The sequence below is a fragment of the Carassius carassius genome, chromosome 45 (assembly GCF_963082965.1).
Source record: "Carassius carassius chromosome 45, fCarCar2.1, whole genome shotgun sequence".
Lineage (NCBI taxonomy): Eukaryota > Metazoa > Chordata > Actinopteri > Cypriniformes > Cyprinidae > Carassius > Carassius carassius.
In genome coordinates, this window is record NC_081799.1 from 17,800,968 (window position 1) to 17,820,903 (window position 19,936).

A 19,936-nucleotide genomic window follows, 5' to 3' on the forward strand; every position below is an offset into this window, starting at 1 on the left:
ACATATTTTTTAATTGTTTATATCATTTTTATACGTTTTATTATTTTCAAATAGCTGATAGCGCTTCCTTAAAGGTTCTTTGATGATACAATATTCTACTATACTACTATAAGTAGACATAATTATAAAAAGACAAATATAATGAAGGGAAAAGGCAAAAGACAGTGTCTAAACATTTTAAATTATCAGTATCAGTTTATAAAGTTATCAGATTATGATCTGTCTTTTGTCAGACAAGTTTGGCTCAGTTATGCCACTTTAGGGAAATAATAAATAATAATGAATACAATCAACAGAAAAGTATATATGTGTGTGTGTGTAAATAAAAGGGTGTTTCCATTTCAGTATGACTGTATTTTGCCTTTGTAGGACATATTTCCCCTTAAAAGCCACAAAGAGATGGCAGTAGAAAAATCGGTGAAAGAGGAACAAAAGTAATTGACAAACACTTAAAAACACCCAATTTATTCAATAAAATCAGCATGCTAAATCAACTTAATTCTGAAACCAAAAACAGACTAAATTTCCAGTGAAATCAAATCAGCTTTTAGTTCTTTGTTGCATTCAGCACTGTGTCCAGAGCATTCTGAGCATCTGTGATCTGCTGCTGGAGTCTCTGTCTCACTCCATCATTTGAGGCTTTCTTCAGCATGGTCTGCATGTCCTGGATGGCAGCACGGTAACCGACTGCATTGTGAAAGACGCGAATGGCACGGTCCCCACTACTCACTAGGAAACGATTGTTGATGTCAAACTTAAGGTCTGTTATCTCTTCGCTGTGAACACCATGAAACTCCTCCTCTAGTTCACCAGTGCTGGCACTGTACATAGCTATATCAAAACCGTTTGATATGGCTACTACACGACCGTCAGGAGACAGGGCAATGCGGCTCCCCTCTGACACCTGACATGGCACGGTCCGGAGCAAATATGGGTCCTGCTTTTTCTTATACTCCACATCAGTGTCCCACAGCTTCCACGTGCCATCTTTGGACACAGTCACCATTCTGTAAATGGAAGTGATTGAAATGTTATTAAATATAGCTAAATCTAAATTTAACAGAAACTAAAAATTAAGTATCTGCTATAATAATACATGCTATAATAGTATTACTATATTATATATTCATTTATATGACTTAGTTATGCATTTATGATTTTATTTATAGAAATATATTTATATTATTATATGTTTCTGATCAATAGTAAAAGATGAGATGAGATGATCTTGCCTCCGAGAGTCGTTGGAGAAATCAAAGGAGTAGACCCCGGCCGAATGTCCCTTAAGGTCAAATGCACGCGCGACCTCTTTGAACTCCCCTGATTTAGCAAAGCAAACCTCCCACACCTTCACATCAGGGGTGAAGCCACAGGAAGCAACAAACCTTATGAGAAGGAAAACAAATTGTTTCATTTAGATCTACATTACAACCATATTCTTTATTACCACTGATGCGCCACATGAATCTTTGTGGTGCAAAGAGGTTTCATTAAAGAAAGGAACACGTTAAACTACATTAAAAATGTCAATTCAGATTGTTATTGCTCCAAAAAACATTTCACTACCATTATAAGTGTATATATCAGTAAAAAATAAAAAATACATATGATACGAGCCCTAGAGGTTTCAGAAAACACACCTTCCACACGGTGACACAGCAACATGCGAGTTGGTCATCTGATTCGTGTTAATAGTAGCTAAAACCTCTCCCTTTAGATCCCAGATCACAATGGTGGTGTCAACAGAGGCAGACATTATAAATTTGCCTGAAAATAGAATATACAATTACTATATAAGTCTTTTGTAAGCTTGCTTAGCCTATGTCCATCCAATTTAGTTTAGCTGCATTTAATTACTGGAGTCCACCGACCGGTCTCTGCAATTCCGATGTTGATAACGATCCCTTTGTGTTTCTGAGGGAAATCCTCCGGGGCAGCTTTGAAATTGAATGTCCCATCATCCTTTTTAATCATCTTATAGATGCGAACGGTCTCTCCATTATCCAGCCAAGTGATAAACGCTCTAGGGACAAATACGAACAAGTCAGCAGCAATAACAGTTACAGAAAACGGTTAGATTTAACCTAATTTTTTTTTTTATTATTATTTATTTATTTGATAGGGACAATGCACATTAATGAACATCTGCATTGAAACAACAAAAACAGACGTAAACATGCCAGATTATAGCCACAGGGCTAATTTACATCCGTAGTCCCTTAATTGGCGAATTACAGAAATACAGAACTTATAACATACAAAATGACAAAAATGAATAAGTTCAAGCAAAGTAAAATAAAAGTCACTTAATGGTCACAAAACTGGTTTGCTTTAAGCCACACTTTGAGTTTGATTTTAAATATAGGAAATGTGGAACATTCCCTTACAGTGATGGGGATACTGTTCCATAACTTACAAGCCTTCACAGACAGAGCATTTTGTCCAAAGGCTGTTCTTCTGAAAGGCACCTCACAGTCACCTCTAGTGGAAGCCCGTGTCCTGGCACCACTGTGAGTCTTTAATTTAAAGAAGTCCGACATGGGAGATGGGGCTAATCCATTTTACACTTTGTAAACAAAACAGGCATATTTAAAATGTTTAAAATTCTCTAGACTTAATAGATTATGTGTTTGTAATATATTACAAATATGGAAGGAAATTGGTTTTTTATCAAAGACTTTTAAGGCATTTTTATAGAGTGATTCTATTGATTTGAGTGTGTTCATACCAGTCAATGTCCAACTTGTACAACAATATTCAATATGTGACAAAATCATAGAATGTAGAAACACCTTAGCAGCCCCAAATGGTATAAATTGACGGATTTGTTTAAAATTTTGTAGATTTAATTTTACTGTACTCGATATTCTTTTTACATGTTTTTTAAAACTTAATGTGGAATCAAGGGTCACACCAAGGTATTTGAATTCCGAGACGATTTCTAATTCTTCTCCTCTTAAAAATACACCAGATTGTTTAATGTCGCGGGACTGTTTAGTGAACATCATACAAACTGTCTTTTTAGTATTGAGTACCAGACAGGATTTAAAAAGCCATTCTTGAGCCATAATTGAACTGGGGGTTATTAATGAAGCCGAACATACCGAGAGTCTGGGCTGAAGCGGACGAGTGTGGCATGGTCAAACTCAACGTTGGCACGCAAACACTTGTGATCTCGTTCCAGGAAGTCTTTAGTGCTCCAGATCCTGATGGTACGATCATCTGAGCAAGATGCAAGGTATTTGCCATTGCTACTAAAATCCAGGCAGGTGACATTACCACTGTGATTCTAGAAAGGAGAAATTAAACAGAGAGAAAAGGACTTTGAAGACAACATTTTGAAATGTCTTTACTGTAACAAGCTTTGACAGTAAATGTTTACTAGATCTGATATTTAAGCAGAAATCACCTTCAGACTGGAAGCCAGTAGCTTGTGTGAGAATGTGTGCTGCTGCGGTTTCTCCTTACGGGGGCGCTGTTGATGCTTCTGCTTTTTGGAAGAAGCTTTCGCTGCATTTTCCTCCACTGAAACATTATCCAGCAGTTTGATTGTGAAGACATGACATAAAAATAGACTACTTTAAAACATAAACATTGACTAATTTAAAATACCGTTACATTAGTGACAAGAACTCTACTTCAAAACTTGCTGGTAGGTGTGGGAGGCATGCGTCGCTTACCCGGAGCACTGGTGTCTTTCTTCTGTTCGTTCTGCTCAGATAACTCGCCTTTCTGTCTGCTAACAGCCACGACCACCAACAAAACCAGCGCACCTATCAGTAGTGATAGTGCAAAGATCGCTGCAAACTCCATCTTGGCGAGATCTGTGGCACGTTTTCACTCCTGGCACAAGCAAGCAAACTCAGACCACGGCTGTGAAGCTGCAGATTTGTCTTTCTCTCTTTTCTGTAACTCGAGTCGCACTTAGTTCCACTTCACTCCAGTGACTCGCTGCAACACATAACCGTGATCTTCACTGACTATCCTTGTGCATCAAACTTCTCAGTCGTTACGCGACAGTCCCCTGTATTTGTTTTGTTATATAAATTACGTGTATGTAATGTAATCTTAAAATAGTCTATTTTATAATAGAATTCATTATATTGTACTGAATCTAGTGACAAACGTTAGCTCGCCACCGCGCAGCCGCAAAATTCTCTTCTTCCTTGTGGAGTGAATGACTTCGGTGAAGTTCGCGCTGTTAGCGCCACTAGCGGTGTGGAGTACAGCAGAGCAGAACTCTAGACCGATGTTAAATTCTCGGGTTTTCTTTGCATTTAGATCGTGGATGATTAACGTGGACGTTTTTAACAATTAGATAATTAAAGTTTATTTGTATAGGGCTTTTTACCATACAAATCATGTAAAGCAACTTTAGAGAAAATGAAGTTTCTACAATATTAAGTAGTCGCTTATCAGTGGTGACTCAGTTTATGTCCATATGGCCGATATTTTCGGGAAAATCAATTAAGGACTTAGTCAAACAGACGATGAACACTATTAACAGCAATTATCATATGACGCAATCACACTTGTAGCAAAACGTGTTAGTTCTGTATGTTGTTTAAGGGTTAGCATCATCTGGGGTCCTCTGAGGGGTCAGCATCCCTATGGTCAGCATCATCTCTTCTCAGGTGTTCTGGATCCAGACTGGAGCTTGTGTAAATCCTAGATAGACAAAACAGAGAAAAAATAGAGACATAATTAGCATAGCTGTTGTCCCAACCAAGTAAAATTAATTAATTTAACACAAGCTAAAGAATAGTAATGTGCATTTGATCAGATGTAACTGCAGTCCAAAGTTATGAGTTGCATTATTTGAATGCTTGGCTAAAGAGATGTATTTTTATTCTAGATTAAAACAGAGAGAGTGTGTCTGAACCCCGAACATTATCTGGAAGGCTATTCTAGAGTTTAGGAGCCTTTACCTCCTTTAGTGGACCTAGCTATCCTAGGTACTACCAAAAGCATTTTGTAACCTTAGGGAGCTTGATGGGTTGTAATGTGGTAGAAGACTAGTTAGGTACGCAGGAGCTAAACCATTTAGAGGGCGTACAATTAATTTACATTAATATATAAATTATATTTATTGTCTATCCATTAATACAAGTTAAGCAAAAAAAACACTTCAGAGTCGAGCCCATACATGCATTTATTAGAAGGCCAACCAATTTTTTAAAAAAAGGAAACGAAAAATAGAAAATATTTCCAGTTAGCACTTACAATACAATCTATCCATGTATGACATTTATATCGATTCATTCTTTTGACATCATCAATCCACAGGTGCTACAGCATGACATCATACAACAAATATAAGCTGAGTTACTATTTAAAGAAAACGAAGGTCCCCGCTTCCTCTTAAATCATAATCATTTAAATTTCATGCATTTATTTAAAAAATAATAATAATAAAAATAAGATAATCACCTCCAGGATCTTAATAATTTGTTGAAACTGTCCACCGATTTTAATACATTCAAACAAAAGACTTGCACTGCCCTTATAGTCACAGTCAGACTTTCAACAACGAGAAGTGCTCAATTATTAACAAAACCTTTCATCATATTGGTTCTTATTCTTAACCAACTTCCAAAATTGGATCTTAGCTATAAATTATATCATATATCTAATTTCTCAGTAGCTGAACATCTGTGTTGCTGTGGTGGTCTGTTGTTGGGGAGGTCCCGTGACCTGCGGCTGAATCTGGTGCCTTTGTTCTTGCAGTGATTGTGGCTGTTCTGGGGGAGCCTGAGTGTCTGTCTGGGTTTCATCTATGGTGCTTGCATGAGCTCCATCGGTTGATGCGACGGGCCTCCAGGTTAGAGCAGGCTGCTCCAGCTGGTGGGAGATCGGGTTGACGAAGGTAGTGAGGTTAATGAAATGTGCAACTGATTGTGGAGCTGCGGCCCCCGTGGATCCCACCGCCTCTGACTGGAGATCCGCTGGCCGGTTGTGCAGCATTGCCGAACCACTGACAGCATCGAATGTCACAGTGAGGATGGAGCTGTCCAGGGTGATGGGGCGATCGGTTGGAGCGAGGTGGCTGACAGCGACAGGCTGCAGGTTGCTGAACTGTGCAGAAGCGGGTGAGGTGATGGGGGTCACGGTGATGTTGGTCAAACTGACCGAGCTGGAGGGGGCTGGAGGGGCGCTGGGGTCGGCCAGCACTACCACCTGTGTGTGTACATTGGACAGAGGAGATTATTCAATATAATCGGATGAAACAACACTTAAAATCAAAGTTGTATTAAAAGTCATGTACTGGATTTCACAACCTCTTTTGCTTTAAAAATTGTGAAACAAAATATTTGACCATTACAAAAAATATTTGATCTCTCAGGAATTGATTTGGTCTAGGGAAACACTACAAATATTGATTGATATTAGATATTTATGCATTACTGTAATAAACTGAATTAACAATGTTAAATGTAATCAGTAAATCTAAAAATATATATCATTTTTTTTAAACCATATATTAATAAGTTATGATGAAGTTTTTTTTGTTTAATTTTTAACTTGGAGCAAATAAAATTGTATTATCTGCCGATCATCAGTTTCAGCCATTACATGGAAATAACTATATGTTTATCATCAGAATTTTCATATCGTTAATTGAACTGTGAAAAGAATCATGCTCAATGTGACCAGGAATGTACATTATGGAAGTAAATGGGGTTCATTTTTAAACTGATTAAATTTAATTTAATAACACTGTTAAATGTAATCTTCAGCACATCTTAAAATTAATATACATTTTTCATACTGTACATTATGTTATGATACCCAAATTCACATGTAGCATTTAAAAAAAATGATTTTAGGGTTTAATTTTTTATTTACTAACGGTTATATTTAAATAATATAACAACTCATAGTTAAAGCTGCAGTCCTTAACTTTTGGCACTCTAGTGGTTAATAAACAGAACTCCGTGCTTCTTGCAGAAGAACACTGTAGCCGGAGCTACTTTTCTCTGCTTATGTCTTTCACGGATCATGCAGGCACTGGGCTACTCTGCAGCAGTACCTACCCGAACCAGTCTAAAATAGTCCAAATATAAACACTTATTAGAGGTGTACCGTAGTGATTCAAGACAAGCCAAAAACACGGTTTGGAAAATGGATTCATGGTATACTTGCTTATGTAAATGTAAATTTTCAACACTTTAACTAAAACACGAATTAACTTTAGACACACAGTATATAATTTTAATTATATTTTGAACAGAATCAGGCTCAATAAGGCCAGCAGTGTGTATTAACAAAATAAATAGTGTTGATTCTTATTTAATGTTGACTTGGCGTTTCTGATAGAACAAACCTGTTGTATGCTCTGCACGGCAGAGTTGGTTTCATCTCCCACAGTGGTGGAGAACTCAGTGGATTTGCTGGTGAAGTCATCGTACTCGTCTGAATCAGACAGCTCAGGCTCATGAGGCAGGTGTTTTGCCCTCTTCTTGGAGTGATTGGAGTTCCTGGAGACTTTTTCTGCAGTGAGAGAGCCTTTCTCCAGAGTCAGAGAGGGCTGAACACCAGCGAGAATGACAAACAGAAACCAAATCAGGAAAAACACTTTTAAATGTTTCTCATGCAACAAATTATCTCCGTTAATTTCCATTCTCTGTCTATCATCACGCAATACAGGCTGTGTAAAGACAAACCTGTGAAATACTGATGGTGGAGGCGTCGACTGTTGAGGGTTCTTGAAGATCAAAGTCACTCAATCGTACTGCCACAATCTGCTGAGATCACATGAAACTTAGACATATTATATTTCCATAAACTCAAAAATCTTAAAGATATGAGTAACAAGGTGAAATGAAAATGTGCTTTAAGGTCTGTGAGTATTTTGTCATTTCATAATCTTTTATTTTTTTTTATTAATTAGTCTATGTTACTGACTAATATAGTATGTAATTTACAGTAAAATACAACCCGAATTCCGGAAAAGTTGGGACGTTTTTTACATTTGAATAAAATGAAAACTAAAAGACTTTCAAATCACATGAGCCAATATTTTATTCACAATAGAACATAGATAACATAGCAAATGTTTAAACTGAAAGTTTACAATTTTATGCACAAAATGAGCTCATTTCAATTTTGATTTCTGCTACAGGTCTCAAAATAGTTGGGACGGGGCATGTTTACCATGATGTAGCATCTCCTTTTCTTTTCAAAACAGTTTGAAGACGTCTGGGCATTGAGGCTATGAGTTGCTGGAGTTTTGCTGTTGGAATTTGGTCCCATTCTTGCCTTATATAGATTTCCAGCTGCTGAAGAGTTCGTGGTCGTCTTTGACGTATTTTTCGTTTAATGATGCGCCAAATGTTCTCTATAGGTGAAAGATCTGGACTGCAGGCAGGCCAGGTTAGCACCCGGACTCTTCTACGACGAAGCCATGCTGTTGTTATAGCTGCAGTATGTGGTTTTGCATTGTCCTGCTGAAATAAACAAGGCCTTCCCTGAAATAGACGTTGTTTGGAGGGAAGCATATGTTGCTCTAAAACCTTTATATACCTTTCAGCATTCACAGAGCCTTCCAAAACATGCAAGCTGCCCATACCGTATGCACTTATGCACCCCCATACCATCAGAGATGCCGGCTTTTGAACTGAACGCTGATAACATGCTGGAAGGTCTCCCTCCTCTTTAGCCCGGAGGACACGGCGTCCGTGATTTCCAACAAGAATGTCAAATTTGGACTCGTCTGACCATAAAACACTATTCCACTTTGAAATAGTCCATTTTAAATGAGCATTGGCCCACAGGACACGACGGTGCTTCTGGACCATGTTCACATATGGCTTCCTTTTTGCATGATAGAGCTTTAGTTGGCATCTGCTGATGGCACGGCGGATTGTGTTTACCGACAGTGGTTTCTGAAAGTATTCCTGGGCCCATTTAGTAATGTCATTGACACAATCATGCCGATGAGTGATGCAGTGTCGTCTGAGAGCCCGAAGACCACGGGCATCCAATAAAGGTCTCCGGCCTTGTCCCTTACGCACAGAGATTTCTCCAGTTTCTCTGAATCTTTTGATGATGTTATGCACTGTAGATGATGAGATTTGCAAAGCCTTTGCAATTTGACGTTGAGCAACATTGTTTTTAAAGTTTTCCACAATTTTTTTACGCAGTCTTTCACAGATTGGAGAGCCTCTGCCCATCTTTACTTCTGAGAGACTCTGCTTCTCTAAGACAAAGCTTTTATAGCTAATCATGTTGCAGACCTAATATCAATTAACTTAATTAATCACTAGATGTTCTCCCAGCTGAATCTTTTCAAAACTGCTTGCTTTTTTAGCCATTTGTTGCCCCGTGCCAACTTTTTTGAGACCTGTAGCAGGCATTAAATTTTAAATGAGCTAATTAAGTGGATAAAAGTGTAAAATTTCTCAGTTTAAACATTTGCTACGTTATCTATGTTCTATTGTGAATAAAATATTGGCTCATGTGATTTGAAATTCCTTTAGTTTTCATTTTATTAAAATTAAAAAAACGTCCCAACTTTCGGTTGTTCAATTCGGGTTGTACAATAAAAATAATAATATTGTGAAATATTACAATTTAAAATAACTAATTTATATTTGCATTTTTTTTGCTGCTTGATATTTTTTGTGGACACTGATAAACTACCATTCAAAAGTTTGGGGTAAGTAAGATAAAAAAATTTAAAAAAAACGTTATTCAGCAAGTATGCGTTAAATTGGTCAAAAGTGACAGTAAAGACAGACAGTTTTATTTTCCTAAGACAGCATGTAATTTATTCAACAAATACATTATTTATTTGATGCAAACTTATAGTTAGATATTTAACAAATTAACATTTTGAAAATGAATTTATTTAAATGTGTAGAATTCACAAAAGAAAGTTTCAAATGTTTTGAAAGCATAACAAGATATATCAGTACAAAATGAATGATGGTTGAATTACTTTTTTTACATTTCCGTTTATACATTTAGCAGACGTTTTATCCAAAGCGACTTTTTTCCTCTTCTATGTCATTGTTAGTGCATTGTTAATATCTCGTCATCAATTTTTTCTCGTCATACATACCAGTTTTTTAATTCAAGTAACTGAATAATCATCACTTCGTTCATCATTCTTAATTATCATTGACAATATCAAAAAACCTTTTTCAAAAAATCATATTGATCACTAATGTCATTAACCTTGAGGCGTGAAGTAGTGTCTCACCTCGGGGTGTTTGCGGCGCATGTGGCGGTTCATGGAGGCGCGTGTGGAGACTTTGGTGCCACACAGGTGGCAGCTCTGAGCCTCCACCTTCTCATGGGTCAGCTGCATGTGTTTCTGCAGCATATACTGCGTCACATACTTCTTGTCACAGATGGCGCAAGAAAACGTCTTTCCAACTACAAAAGAGAAACAGATGATAGTAAACATCTGACTGTTTTTCTGCAACTATACCAAACCCTATAATATTTCAGTGAACTGTACCTGTATGAATAAGCTTGTGTGTCTCCATTGTGTTCCTCTCACTAAACGTCTTCCCGCACAGTTCACACATGAAGTCCTTTGTGCCTGAAGGAATACGTTATTATATTTTGAATCTTGTTTTGCAGTACATATCATATGCAACATTACAGTACATGTCTAGAATGTTGCTCACCCGTGTGTCTTTTGTAATGCTTCAGCATGTTAACTTTCTGGGCAAATTTGCGGTTACACTCTTTGCATTCGTATTCTTTAATTCCCTTGTGCAGCTTCATATGATGCCGTAGAGCATGTTTTGTCTTCATGCCTGGAAAACACAGACAAATGTATGGACTCATCCCATACATGCACTGCCTTTGGAATCACTTATGGTTAAGGTTAAACCACAGCGTCTCGCATTATCATGCAAGATGTATTATAGGATAGAGAGGGATAAGTGTTCATACCTTTCCCACATTCTGCACACAGGAAGTCTCTGACGTTGTCATGGACTCTTAGATGTTCCTTTAGCATGTCTTTCCTGGCGAAAGACTTTCCACACTGATCACAGCCATGGCTCTTCACTCCTGCGGTGGAGAGTGGGTTTAGCATTTACTAAGCCTTGTTTATCTGTATGTTATATAATCTATTGGTAATTCTAGATTCACCTGTGTGGATGATTTTGTGCCTGTCCAGGTTGCCGATGCTGTTAAAAATCCGTCCGCACATGTCACACGGATGAATATATCTGCAAAGAAAGTAGTGGAATTGAATTCTGCTACAAAAGGAAACCTCATGATGTTACCAGCTGTGTGTAAACGCTGTGTCTTACTTCTGCACTGCAGGATCAGGGAGGTGGTCTCGGTGGATGACCAGGTGAGCGTTGTAAGTGGCCTTCAGAGCAAAACGGCGATTACACATGGTGCAGTTGTACCCCTTTTCCTTATGCATGTCCATTATGTGTTTCAAGTAGTCACGACCCTTGGCGAATGTCACCTGAGGAAGTTGATGAAAAGTGGGAGAAAGTTTATGAAATTCTGAAAATAAATGATTTCGCTAGGAATACCAAATTAAGCAACATTATGAACATCACACTGATTTTAATGTTCTTTTTATTTAGCCATTAAATGATTTTGGAATCAGCTGAATTTCAATTAATGGCAATAGTAAAAAAATGTTCATGGAATTTTTATACATTAATACGTTTTATACATTTACACATTTTATAAATGATAATGTGGCGATAAATGTCGGTAAATATGGCTGTTCATATATAGTGGTGCATATTAATGAAAATGAATAAATAGCAAAACACACTTAATATTTTTTTTTCTAGATTTGGATTGTTTTTTAATTCTCGCAATAAACATATTCATTTAATTTTTAACAACTAATGAAATTTTGGTTATTAATAAAAAAAAATATTAAATTAATTAAAAATTAAATTAATAAAATAAAAAAAAATCTGAGTAAATAAATATTAGACATTAATGTAAAAAAGGCTGTAAATTTTAAGATGTGAAGAAGACAATATTTAATCAATAATGACAGTTTACCTGACATTTCTTGCAGCTGTATTTGTGATGTTCAGGATCGTTCTTCTCATCTTCCTCATCAGAGCTATCGTCACTCTCCTCCATAGAGATGCCAATCTTCTTAATGAAGTCCTCTCTCTCCTGCTCGTCCATTAAGGCGATGTCCTGAAAGAAATATGCATTCAATTATTGTACAACAACACAAATTAATCAACAATTTAATTTCCATTTAAGCATGCAAATGCCCCTAAACAAAAATGCTTTTAATAGACAGTGGTGGATCCTATTGATTCAGCATTTCCTTCCAGCCGAAAAGTCCTTCAGACAACTCACCAATTACCAGATAATGAAAAAATAGTTTAGCACGCCACTATTCCTCACCTTAAAGTGTACATGAATGTGATCTCTCAGCACATCCACACGGAAGAATTTGCGGCCGCAGATCTCACAGGTGTATTTCTTGTCCCCATGGGTTAGTAAGTGTTTGTTCATGTTACTCCGACAGGAAAACACCTTGAATAAAAAGTTACGTTTTTAATTCCGTTTTGCACAGAACTGATATCGACATATTTGATGTCACTGATGTAGGCAAGCCACCTTTCCACAAATGGGGCACCCCGAAGGCTCCTTCCTGTATTTGCTTCCCTCCTCGCCATTCGCTTCAAGCTCTTCTCGTTTCATGTTCTTCGGGCCTGTGGAAAAGCAATGGGTGGTGGAAGCCATTAGTGCACACACAGAGGAAGCGACATAATGGTTGATGATCTCTGCTTAAAGCGAAGGGCAAAGAAAGTTAATGAGGCCTAGGAACAGATAATAGATGTTCAAGAACCATCTGTTTAGTGGTTGTGCTTATTTACTGATTAGATCAACTTCAGACATTATCTGCCACTTTACACTTTTAAAAATACTTCATTTATATTTGAAATATGCATGGAGTCTTTGCTTTGCTCATTTGAAGAATTACATTTGAAGCAGCAATCTCAAAAACGTACCAACAACATGCCGCCTCTGGTGGTCTTGCATGACATCTTTGCGGTAGAACATCTTATTGCAGATTTCACATGCGTAGAGTTTCTCGCCATGTTTCTTTTTGTGCTTGGACAAATTACTGTTAGTGGAGAAAAACCTAGAGCATATTTCACACTGGAACGTTTTGTCATCTGCAATAAGAGGAGAACATATGCATGCTGTTAAATACATTTTAAACATTAGTAAAATGATTAGGAATTAATTACATAACACAATTGTTAATTAGTCATATCTGTTTTTAATCAGATAATTAAATCGACAGCCCTAAAAAAAAGTAAACTGATAAATAATTCCAGAAATGAAATATGCCAATATTTGCACACAAATATGTATGAATAGTTTGCAATCCTTTGCTAAAATGATTTAATGGATATCATTCAAATGAAACGTCTTCTTTACCTGTCCTGCAGTTATGAAATCTTAAGGCATTTTCCACTCGGAAGGATTTGTCACAGGTTGAACATTTGTATCTATACTCTATGTCAGGCTAAGAAATACAAAAACGCAGATTCATGTCAAATGAATGCATCTAGCCACCTTTAAATACGTTCTTTTATTAAATCAGTAAAAATGTGCCATACCTCATTCTTGCTGTGTTTGTATGATATATGCTGTTTAAGACTCTCTTTTCGACTGAACATCTTGTCACACTCATCACACTTAAAACATTTATCACCTGTAAATGAAGCAAACAGTTTAGATTAATAATGAAGCATATTGCACCTCTAATAACCTCATTTCTCAGGATGATGGGAGAGTTACCGTGGGATCGGATGTGTCGGTTGAGGTTGCTGCTGTTCTGAAACACCTTACTGCAGAGGCAGCACTGGTAAACTCTTTTATGATCGCCTCCCTGCCGCAGAGATCGCTTCCTCATACCAGGTCTAAGAGACAAATAGGATACAGAATCAATCAATGAGTGAAATTGCACTATTGATCAAAAGCTTGCCATTTATTTGATAAAAAATAAATCATTCTATGCTGATTTGGTGCTCTAGAAACATTTCTTATTATTATCAATGTTGAAAACAGTTGTGCTGCTTAATATATTTGTGGAAACTGTGATATTTTTTCCCCAGTTTATTTTTTAAAGAATAGTAAGTTCAAAAGTAAATTTATAAATGTCTTTGCTGTCACTTTTGATCATTTTAATGAATCCCTGCTGAATTTCCAAAAAAAAAAAACCCCAAATGTAAACAGCAGGGAATGTGCTTTAAAACAAAGTAATTGTAAAGGGTCTCCTTACTTCCCAGTGGAGATGGGGGAGCGTGTCACCCGAGATGTTTTGAGTGGAGGGCCATCTCCGGCAACCACCTCTTGGACATCCAGTACAGACAGGGGAACATCAGGAGCCACAGTAGTGAGCGTCCGCTCACCTGATGTATGAACAGAGGCTTCTACTAGATGGGAGGTGGAAAAATAAACCTCATTCAAACAACTTCTCAAGTGTTACTTTTCTGAAAAATGCTACTTTGTAAGTCATACCCCTAAAATTCCCACCACACCTTGACTAGAATCAGCTGTTCCAGGTTTCAGTGTTTTTGTTCGCCGTGGCCTGCCTTGTTTTCTGGTTGGCTCTGGTGGGGTGGGGGCAATGTTGGCTGTGTTGTTTTGGGATACCGCCTCTGTAACCTGCTGGACAGATGGGTCTACAGCAGCCGCGGGGGCTTGGCAAAACAGCTGGTCCGGGACAGGAAGGGTCCATGTTGTTGGCCCCTTTGTCAGAGGGACTCCTTGTTTGTTGGACACCATTTCTGAAGACACAAAGGATGAATTACGTCATCCAACAGAGCTATACTTCACATTGTACAGACTTTAAAGCACACATACCTGGTGGAGGTGGGAGTACAGGTGGCCTAAGAATAAGCCGATCCATTTTTTTGGCATAAAAAGCTCCATACCAGACTCTAAGCTCTGTTCCTGGCAGGACATCCTGAGATGGAGCAAATGATAGAATAATCAAAGTAAATGAGCATTTGAAGTTTAACAACACCCCAATATTAAACTAAGCTGTGTATTATTTATCTGTAACTGTCCTCACTATATAATCATAGTTCTCTGAATTGCACAGGAGTGAGGCATCAATTCACCTGTGATGTATTGAAGTAAACATCATCATCTTGCTGGTATGCCGTCAGATTCTGGTGTTTGTGGTCTGTGGCGGGCCGAACCAACATCATCCAGTTACAGTCGTCTTCATTGGACGAGTCAAATGACACAACTGAGCCATCCTTTTGAAATATCTAAGATAAACAATAGAGAAAACATAAATTATAGGCCCATTTGGATAGAAGTGACACATTGACGGTCTGTTGTTTACCTTTAAAGGAAATGCCCCCTCAATTTGAAGGCTTGGAACCCTCTTGGCCTCAAACGGGCCAAAACGAGTCCTCTTAACCAGCCGACTAATTACAAATACACCTTCTTTGCCCTCCTCAGCCGACCTGATCTCCAAGCTGTCTGGTAAAGACGACCTGGAACATGGACAATGATGATGTTAAAATTTCTAATTAAAAGTTAATATATAATATTAAGTTAATATCTAATATATATCTATAATAAAAAAAAAACTCTTATTCAGCGAGGAAGCATTACATTGACCAAAAGTGACAATAAAAACTTACATTCTGTTACAAAGATATTCTATTTTAAATAAATACTGTTCCTTTCAATTTTATTTTTCCTGAAAAAATGTAAAAAGTTTCATGGTTCCCACAAAAATATTAAGCAGCACAACTTTTTAAAATGTAAAAAAAAATGTTGATGATTTCTAAAGGATCATGTGACACTGAAGACTGGAATAATGGCTGCTGAATAAATATATAGGAATAAAATACATTTTAAAAAACAGAAAACAGTTATTTTAAATATCAATAATATTTCACAATTTTACAATAAAAACTGACTTTATAAACTGTATTTGTCATAATAAAACACTTGTAATAAACACAAGACAGAGTGAATATCTGGCACATATGGTCATCTAATTGCGCTCAGTGCACTCAAGGAGTGCCAAGACCCTCTCTGATGGTATCTGGCCAAAAGCCACTCATGTCCGCTCACCGTGCTCGACTCAGAACAAATGAGTCCTTCACCGTGATGACAGGCCCCAGCTCAGGACACTCAGAGTCATGGTACTGCCCGCAGTCCTCACACCCTGCAGGAAGAACAGTCACATGCACATAAGACAAGGACACTGCAAAAAAAGCCTCACAGTGGCAATGAGGATACAATATTATCATTCTTTTGCTTGGGTTGAACACATCATCTTTGCTTGGTTGGAACAGTAGCTATGCTAATTTAGTCTCTATTTGCTTCTCTGTTTCTGCCATGGGACTTGCATCCCAAGGCAACTAGGAATTACACAAGCTTCAGTCTGGATCCAACTCTCATGAAGATCTGAGATGACTAAACACCTAAAAAGAGATGATGCCAACCCCCAGAAGACCTCAGATGATGATAACCCTGGAACAACATAAAACTACCAAATTTGGCTTAATCGCAACGTTTAATTGCAATCGTAGAGTTTAATCGCAAAATATAATCATTGCAGTAAATAGTATCCACCGTCTGTTTGATTACGTGTAATTTGTAATATATTGCATGATTCTTACTGTACATTCCTGCCATAGTCACCACTTATAACCTACTCCTTAACATAATTTAGAAACTTAAAATTTTCTGTAAAGCTGCTTTCCAATGATTTGTATCGTAAAAAGCGCTATTCATATAAACTTTAATTGAATATGGCACTATTACAATAATGCTGCATGCATATTCATAAACACATGTGAGATTATAGTTGCATACTTACAAATAAACTCATCTGGTGTCTGCGCTGCCATTCTTACACCCTAGAGATGATGCATAAAATATGTGCATTAGTTTTAACACCTGTGACAACTTTATCATTTAATTAATTTGTGGCATGATGTCCTTATGCATTTTTTGCTAATTACAGAATAGCATTTAATATTTTTTGTATTCATTAACCATTAAATGTAGATTAACACAGTAATTACATTACTGTAAAACATTACATATTCAAATAACACAGACTTGGATTCATGTGACACATTTTTTAAAAATGAGAAACCATTTTCTACAAAAATTTGGATTGACTATCTTGTGACTTTAAAAAAATACCCATTCAGTAATTACTAAATTACTTCTTAAATACATATATAATAATAAAAGACTATGTCAAACAACTTATGCTAACATTTATGTCTAAAGAAACAAGACTTTTAAAACATTTTTACTTTCAGTATTAAAATTACACCACATAAGGTTTATTGAAGTCATTTTTGGTATGACATTTATTTTTTTTATGTATCTTTGAATATAATTACATAAATATGGACTAATATGCAGATGTCTAGTAAGAGACTGAGTAAAGAGAAGATTATATCATCATTATATGTTATAAAATTGTAAGTCTTTAAGGTCTTAATGCACACATACAGTAATAACACATAAATGCAGTTCCCCATTATAACTTTGTATTCATTGCATTGCTGTCAGTCAGCAGAGCCCAACATATTTTGTTGATGCTCCGAAGATCAACAAAAGTAACAAATTACGCTCTTTAGCAACGCAGAACAGGTAGCAGTCCGCGAATGAATCGCCTGTTAGCAGCCAGGAAAATACTAAAATACGGACAGAATCCGTGATTTGGGAAGATTTCAAACTGTAGCCGGGTTTTAACTCCGATCTCAGGCTGCGCTCGCTCTTTTTCAGCAATGCAAATGTAACAAAGAACAATCGGCATGGCGGATGGAATGGAGACGCAGCGCTCATCTGGAGCCAGAGCGTTTGAAAGCGCAAAGCTCGAGGAACTGGCTTCGCTAACACTTTTCATTGCTACTGCACCTGTGAATGAGGAGCAGTCGGGCATTTCGTTCAATACGTTTGAATATAAACGCCTCACAAGTTTAGCATAAAGTCATTACCTGTTTCCGAAACGTCTACACATTTAGTGAATCCTGACTCCGGGTTCCAATCCGCTCCAGAAACCGCGCAGGACCGGAAATAAGACCATCGAATGGCATTATGGGATCTGTAGTTTTTCCCCCACAAACGCCATACCCTGTGAGATTTTTAGTAAATATTCCAGTTGATTAAATCGATGATTCAAATGCATTCATGCAAACACAAAACGTCTTAATTTTGAAGGCCTAAAATCTGTAAAAAGGTATCACAGCAATGCTCAGTCAGTGTTTATGGCTCAAACTATTAAAGATATACACAATCCCTGCAAAGCACAGGCTGACATTCATTAAGCACAGACATCAAAGTCTTTGTCACTTTCTCATAATAGAGTCGCTCAGACATGGAGTCAATCTGTAGGCTAACTGGGAAGGTAATTATTGGGTTTGAAGAGTGCTTCATAAACTAACATCCTTGTGGTAGTTGTAGTGCTTATTTAGCTACACACTCGCCATGTATGTTTTAAAACGCACAGCACAGTAGTATGTCAGTCTGTACTTTATGTTTTATAATATAAGTAACGACAGACTTTATTTTACTCATAAATCGCAAACCACCAGTTTTAAAACTGAGAGAATTCTAGAGGTTTCTTCAAATGTGTTTTCTTTTAAGTCTTCAAACTGAACAGCTAGGTAAGTTCTTTCTTCACAGGCCATACATATGTATCGGTTTTATAAATGTGTTTTGGTGAGCATACAAATATAATTCCTAAGGTCCTTCTAGTTAAGGAGGCCAACAAGAATTCAAGAGAAAGCATAGAGGAGTTAAGTTAAAGAGAGTAGTTCTTTAATGCACATGGATATATTATGATGATATGCATATACAGAGGACTGATGTGTTAGATTTCATTTAACGCCTGGATGACCTCTGGCCGGCCAATCAAGCATGACAAAAATAAAATCTTCATGTGCCTCCTTCCATTTCAAATACAGCTTTCTTTTTTTTTGACAGGCAGGATTCACATAGCAACATAGACAAAAATGAAAAAAACAAAGAACAGTAGTCCCAAGATACACATTTAACAGCCAGACTGCTGAGGTTTCTTTCTGGCAACATTCAGTATGGACAGGCATTCAGGTTTCTTCTACATATGCAGTTTGAGGTCAAGTAAATGTCAAGCGGAGCCTGTTTTTGAATCTCTCATCACAAAATCCACTGCAGTTCTCCGCACAGGGTCAACAGATGATGTCCAAAATACAAACTTGTTATCATTCACAGCCATTTCAGCTGGTTTAAGAGTACGGGTAAAAAAAAGACTGCACACTTGGGAAAATCTCATAAATCATGAACTTATTGATTACCTAAATTCTCATTCATTCAGGTCTTTCTCTATGCGAAAATGCCCTTGGCTTAGTGTTAAAAACCTTTGGTACAATTAACACACTTTTTTTTAATGTGAGGCATGATGGAATAACTGTGGAAAAAAAATGAACAATCAAATATGCTTACACATAATTACACATTACACTGAATGTGTACTTAAAAAGGATAATATTTAGAAATTAAAAGATGAATAAAAAAAAAAAAAATCTGTTTTATATCAGTGCCAAACCAGAACATTTTAAATGTTATGCTCTGTTTGAAAATGTTTTGTTGAACATTAAAACGCACTATTCCCAGAATCAAATTTTCTCCCTAACAAAATGAACACTCCCATTATCAATTCACATCAAGACCGAGGTCTCTCACATAATTTAATAAACTAATTCAGAGCATCTTCAACACCAAACCTCACAGAATTCACTGCACATCCCTGCAAATGCATATAAACAAGTGCAAATCAAAATCAATGGTATTCCCTTGTCTGATATTCCAGGATCCATCAGGTCGCCAGAGGGTTTCCAGAAGGTTAAAGCTCAGATAGATGGCAAGAAAGAGTTGTCCTCAAAGCCCGCTTTGGTTAGAAGGCCACAAATGCAGAATATCTTTTGCATGACGATCA

At 37.1% G+C, this 19,936-nt stretch overlaps 2 protein-coding genes across 6 annotated transcripts; both read right to left on the minus strand.

Moving 5' to 3' along the window:
• Positions 1 to 449: 449 nt before the first annotated feature.
• Positions 450 to 4,201, minus strand: LOC132127448 (transducin beta-like protein 2). Its single transcript, XM_059539328.1, has 7 exons — positions 3,681 to 4,201; positions 3,410 to 3,525; positions 3,105 to 3,289; positions 1,872 to 2,023; positions 1,641 to 1,767; positions 1,233 to 1,385; positions 450 to 1,007 (listed from the first exon to the last, which is right to left on the minus strand). The coding sequence occupies exons 1-7, from the start codon at positions 3,811 to 3,813 to the stop codon at positions 548 to 550; spliced, it is 1,326 nt and encodes a 441-aa protein (XP_059395311.1). The 5' UTR covers positions 3,814 to 4,201; the 3' UTR covers positions 450 to 547.
• Positions 4,202 to 5,388: 1,187 nt separating this feature from the next.
• Positions 5,389 to 18,050, minus strand: LOC132127766 (PR domain zinc finger protein 15-like). 5 transcript variants are annotated; one of them, XM_059539849.1, is made up of 24 exons: positions 17,958 to 18,050; positions 16,820 to 16,859; positions 16,069 to 16,162; positions 15,326 to 15,479; positions 15,096 to 15,248; positions 14,836 to 14,938; positions 14,511 to 14,759; positions 14,252 to 14,405; positions 13,768 to 13,889; positions 13,587 to 13,681; positions 13,405 to 13,492; positions 12,969 to 13,136; positions 12,574 to 12,668; positions 12,358 to 12,489; positions 11,998 to 12,141; positions 11,274 to 11,437; positions 11,110 to 11,189; positions 10,909 to 11,028; positions 10,638 to 10,769; positions 10,466 to 10,549; positions 10,205 to 10,380; positions 7,665 to 7,745; positions 7,325 to 7,528; positions 5,389 to 6,177 (listed from the first exon to the last, which is right to left on the minus strand). In XM_059539849.1, exons 2-24 carry the CDS (start codon positions 16,848 to 16,850, stop codon positions 5,638 to 5,640), a joined length of 3,363 nt encoding a protein of 1,120 aa, XP_059395832.1. In that variant the 5' UTR covers positions 16,851 to 16,859; positions 17,958 to 18,050; the 3' UTR covers positions 5,389 to 5,637. The 5 variants fall into 5 exon arrangements, with proteins under 5 accessions (XP_059395832.1, XP_059395833.1, XP_059395831.1 ...); XM_059539850.1 differs by lacking the exon at positions 17,958 to 18,050 and adding an exon at positions 17,589 to 17,626; XM_059539848.1 differs by lacking the exon at positions 17,958 to 18,050 and having other exon boundaries at positions 7,665 to 7,742; positions 14,252 to 14,402.
• Positions 18,051 to 19,936: the final 1,886 nt, after the last annotated feature.

Bases quoted from the DNA above. Each gene is read 5' to 3' on its own strand.
- LOC132127448 (XM_059539328.1), bottom strand. From the start codon at position 3,813: ATGGAGTTTGCAGCGATCTTTGCACTATCACTACTGATAGGTGCGCTG. The intron at 3,290-3,409 runs GTGATTTCTGCT...TCTCCTTTCTAG, and splicing joins TACTGGCTTCCAGTCTGAAG to AATCACAGTGGTAATGTCAC. The intron at 1,386-1,640 runs GTGTGTTTTCTG...CCTTCTCATAAG, and splicing joins GCTGTGTCACCGTGTGGAAG to GTTTGTTGCTTCCTGTGGCT.
- LOC132127766 (XM_059539849.1), bottom strand. From the start codon at position 16,850: ATGGCAGCGCAGACACCAGATGAGTTTATTT. The intron at 13,137-13,404 runs GTAAAGAAGACG...CTCTTATTGCAG, and splicing joins ATTTCATAACTGCAGGACAG to ATGACAAAACGTTCCAGTGT. The intron at 11,438-11,997 runs GTAAACTGTCAT...CAACTTCCTCAG, and splicing joins ACAGCTGCAAGAAATGTCAG to GTGACATTCGCCAAGGGTCG.